Raw genomic sequence first — 3387 nt, 5'->3', positions numbered from 1 at the left:
TACCACAAGTACAATAAATAGGTAAACTCTTCTTCATTATCAAAAAATGGATTTTTCCTTAAAGTTTATGAGTTTATCTCTTTGTTCTTTGCCTAGAACAGTTCTTGTTTCTTGTCGAGTGATTCTCCAACTAAACAGATCTTTCCTTGTTGGTCTTGACATAACATTCCAATCCACAATCGAAGCCGATAGTATCATAAGGCCCTTCCGCAACCTTGTGTGTCGCCTATCAAACCATCAAATCTCCCTACTTTGGCGAGTTCAAATCCAATTTCCTGGTGAGTGATCCTTGTCCGAATCTAGGACGTATCAAGTCCCCTCAAGATATCACCAATGCCTGAAATTTCCAACCCCGAAAGGAGTCGAGACTATTAGAGGAAGCCAGAAGAGCTCCAGGACATGCTACCTCGCGAGCTTTAAGGACATCGAGCAACACCCTTAATCAGGCATCCAAAATCAACAACAAACGTACCTATGTACACGAAACATCGAACAACAGACCCTATTCCTGGGAAAATAATCGAACTACGTTATGACTTGATCCCTCGTTGAGGGTACGTAGGCAACTCACGACACGAGTCCAGTCACCCTCCAACTACAAAACCTCGGAGTAAGCATACCACAGCACCCTGGGAACAACCACACGACAACACTAAACTGTCTTCTTTTCCCAAATCTGTAATAAAACAAAACCCAACATCTTAATAAATACAATTCTTAGATATCGCAGCTCGATCATATCAGATTCCCTATATCTACAAATCGCAAAAACATTACAGTTGACCAAAAACCAAGACCTTGATCAAGTCTTCGGTTGCGGCCAACTCCGCCAACAAGCGCGACAAAGTTAGATAACAAAATCTTTTGTTACACCAAAACAGTCGATAAAAGTATCTACAGAAGATCAACTCGCGGCCCCAATAGATCGGCCTCGCATAAACACAAAAATAACAGCAAAACAAATCGGGACTCACGATCCACTCTTTATTAATAAATAATAAATAAAGCAACAAAAGCGAAAAGGGAAAACAAAAACAAAAAACCCCTAAAGCTACTCTTCATTGCCGAATTCGCCATCCTCGAACTGACCACCCAAGCGCTTCGTCACGTCATCCGCACCATTCGCCGCGGAAGAGTCCCTAGCAAAGAAATCTTCTGGCAGATCCTCCGAAATTTGAGGCAAATCGAGCTTCCCAACGGAAAAATCCGAAACCGCCATCACTTCGAGCTCGGACCCGAGCTCGACCTCCTTCGTTCGTAGTCGCAACAACTCGTCTGAGGCCAAAAGATTGTTGTTCATGATTTCCTTAAAGAGATCTATATTTGCCATAACCTCCGTAAGACGAGCTTCACAATCAGTTGCGGCCTTCTTCTTCTCCCACTTTTCCTTCAGAGATACCAACACGTCCAAGTAGCTGTCCGCCAAAGCCTTTTTAGCATCATAAGTTGCGCGACGAAGGTCGTCAGAGAATTTATTAGCAGAGGATACAACCTTCGCTTCCAAAACGGAAACTTGCTCGAGGGCCGATTTCCTCTCGTTACTCACAACTCGCAGACGAGCTTCGAGCGAAGCAGCCTGATTCCCCAATTTCTCAGCAGCGGCCAGTTGAGCGGCATTTGCACGCTCCCGATCTTGAGCCATATTCAAACCGTGCTTTAGATCTCGAACGACCTTATTTATCTCGTAAAGCTCATCAGAGCGCGGGACATCTTGCATGCGCTTTTCCAAAGTCGCCGCGAACTCGTTGTTAGCCTCCATAGCCTGGAATGTAGCAAATCAGCACAGACAAAACGAACCAAAGATTCAACATGGATTGAGTGTCAAAAAGAACGACCTTAGCATGAGCCACAACCATCTTTACATAAGCCTCGCGTTCCGTCATATTTCGCAAAGAAGGAAGCGGACATCCAGCAGGTTTGAAGTGCCTCACTAAGTGAGCAACACTATCCGGATCTTCCGTAATAGGGCAATCATTAGAGTGTGCGAACTGGCAATGAAATGGTTTAGCAACAGCCGCTTCACCTGAGACACCGAGACAATGGTCCGAGCCATTCGTCTTCGCCTTCTTCGGGGAGCGGTCACGCCCCTCCGAACTTGTTGGGCTACTCGACTTAACACGAGCAACAGACTTTTCACCCTCGAGGTCCTTGGCCTCTTGGGTTGAAGCCTGCGGAAGTCGGGTCTCCTCACGAAGAAATTCTGTGAGCGCTTCGCTCACGTCTTCGGTTCGAAAGCGTTCCGCATTAGCACCACAAGTTCGAGTTCGCACCCTATCGGAATCACGGGGGTTTTATCTTTTCGAAGCCATGTTCCGTTGAGAATCAAAAAACAAAATTAAATGTCACACTATGGTAAGTCCCAGAACAAAGCAAAGCTTTATAAGGATCAAGGCCTCGCCATATCTCAATGACCCAAACAAAGAAAATCTCGAAGGTTAAAGAAACAAAGATGTTCCGAAACATTATGCTTATTCGTTAAGAATATCCAAGATACCACGATCATAGATCGCAAAAAACAAAAGACATTAAACAAAAAAAAAAAGAAAAGAAAAAATTTAACTAGAAGCGGAATCATCGGGGACAGACGATCACCCGACTTGAGGAAGATCGAGCTTGGAGATCGACCAATCCGGCACGGCGGCTGAAGCGACGAAATTCTCACAATCTCCTTCCATCTCCTTTAAACGAGCAAGCTCTGCGTCCACAGTCAGGCCCCCATCCTTGAGCTCGTTCAGAAGTTCGATGTTGGCGATCACTTCTTGCAGCTGGATCTCAGCGGATACTTCCTTCTTCTTGCTCGTCTATTTATCCTTCAAGGACTCAAGGATTTCCCGGTACCGGGTCGCAATAGCACGACGAGCGATACGGGAAGCACGACGAATGTCCCGATCTCTCTCGACCTCGAGCGTCGCGATTCTTGCCTTTTGAGCAACCATGATTCGCCCTAAATTAGGGAAAGGATCACTCAGCCGGACCAAGGGGATATGAACTCGCCAAAAGGGAGAACTGATGGATTGAATGGTGACAAACAAGGGGCGGAAAGTCTCTTGATACTACCAGACTTCAGTTGTTGCTTGATATGACGCACAAGTCCAACAAAAAAAGGGTTTCTAAACGTTGCTTGATATGACGCACAAGTCCAACGAAATAGAGAATGTTTACTTGGAGATAACCTCACCAAGAAACAAGAAGTTTTCTACAACGAACAAAGCAGATAAACTCACAAAATAAAGGGGAAATCAATTATTTTATTCCATGAGATGTGTTACATATTTATTCTAGAATGAGTCAAAGAAAGGCATTAAGATATTGAGGAAAAACATGCCTAGGAAATATAAAGATTGACTGAAAATATTAAAGATAGTCAAAGACTCCATTTCCCATGCG

At 44.6% G+C, this 3387-nt stretch overlaps 1 protein-coding gene across 1 annotated transcript; it reads right to left on the bottom strand.

Moving 5' to 3' along the window:
• Positions 1–1051: 1051 nt before the first annotated feature.
• Positions 1052–2936, bottom strand: LOC111205684. Its single transcript, XM_022701840.2, has 4 exons — positions 2839–2936; positions 2593–2796; positions 1836–2271; positions 1052–1762 (listed from the first exon to the last, which is right to left on the bottom strand). Exons 1-4 carry the CDS (start codon positions 2934–2936, stop codon positions 1052–1054), a joined length of 1449 nt encoding a protein of 482 aa, XP_022557561.1.
• Positions 2937–3387: the final 451 nt, after the last annotated feature.

The sequence above is a fragment of the Brassica napus genome, chromosome C1 (assembly GCF_020379485.1).
Source record: "Brassica napus cultivar Da-Ae chromosome C1, Da-Ae, whole genome shotgun sequence".
NCBI classification, from domain to species: domain Eukaryota; kingdom Viridiplantae; phylum Streptophyta; class Magnoliopsida; order Brassicales; family Brassicaceae; genus Brassica; species Brassica napus.
Note: the sequence above shows the minus strand (reverse complement) of the source record. Positions and strands in the feature narration are given on the sequence as shown.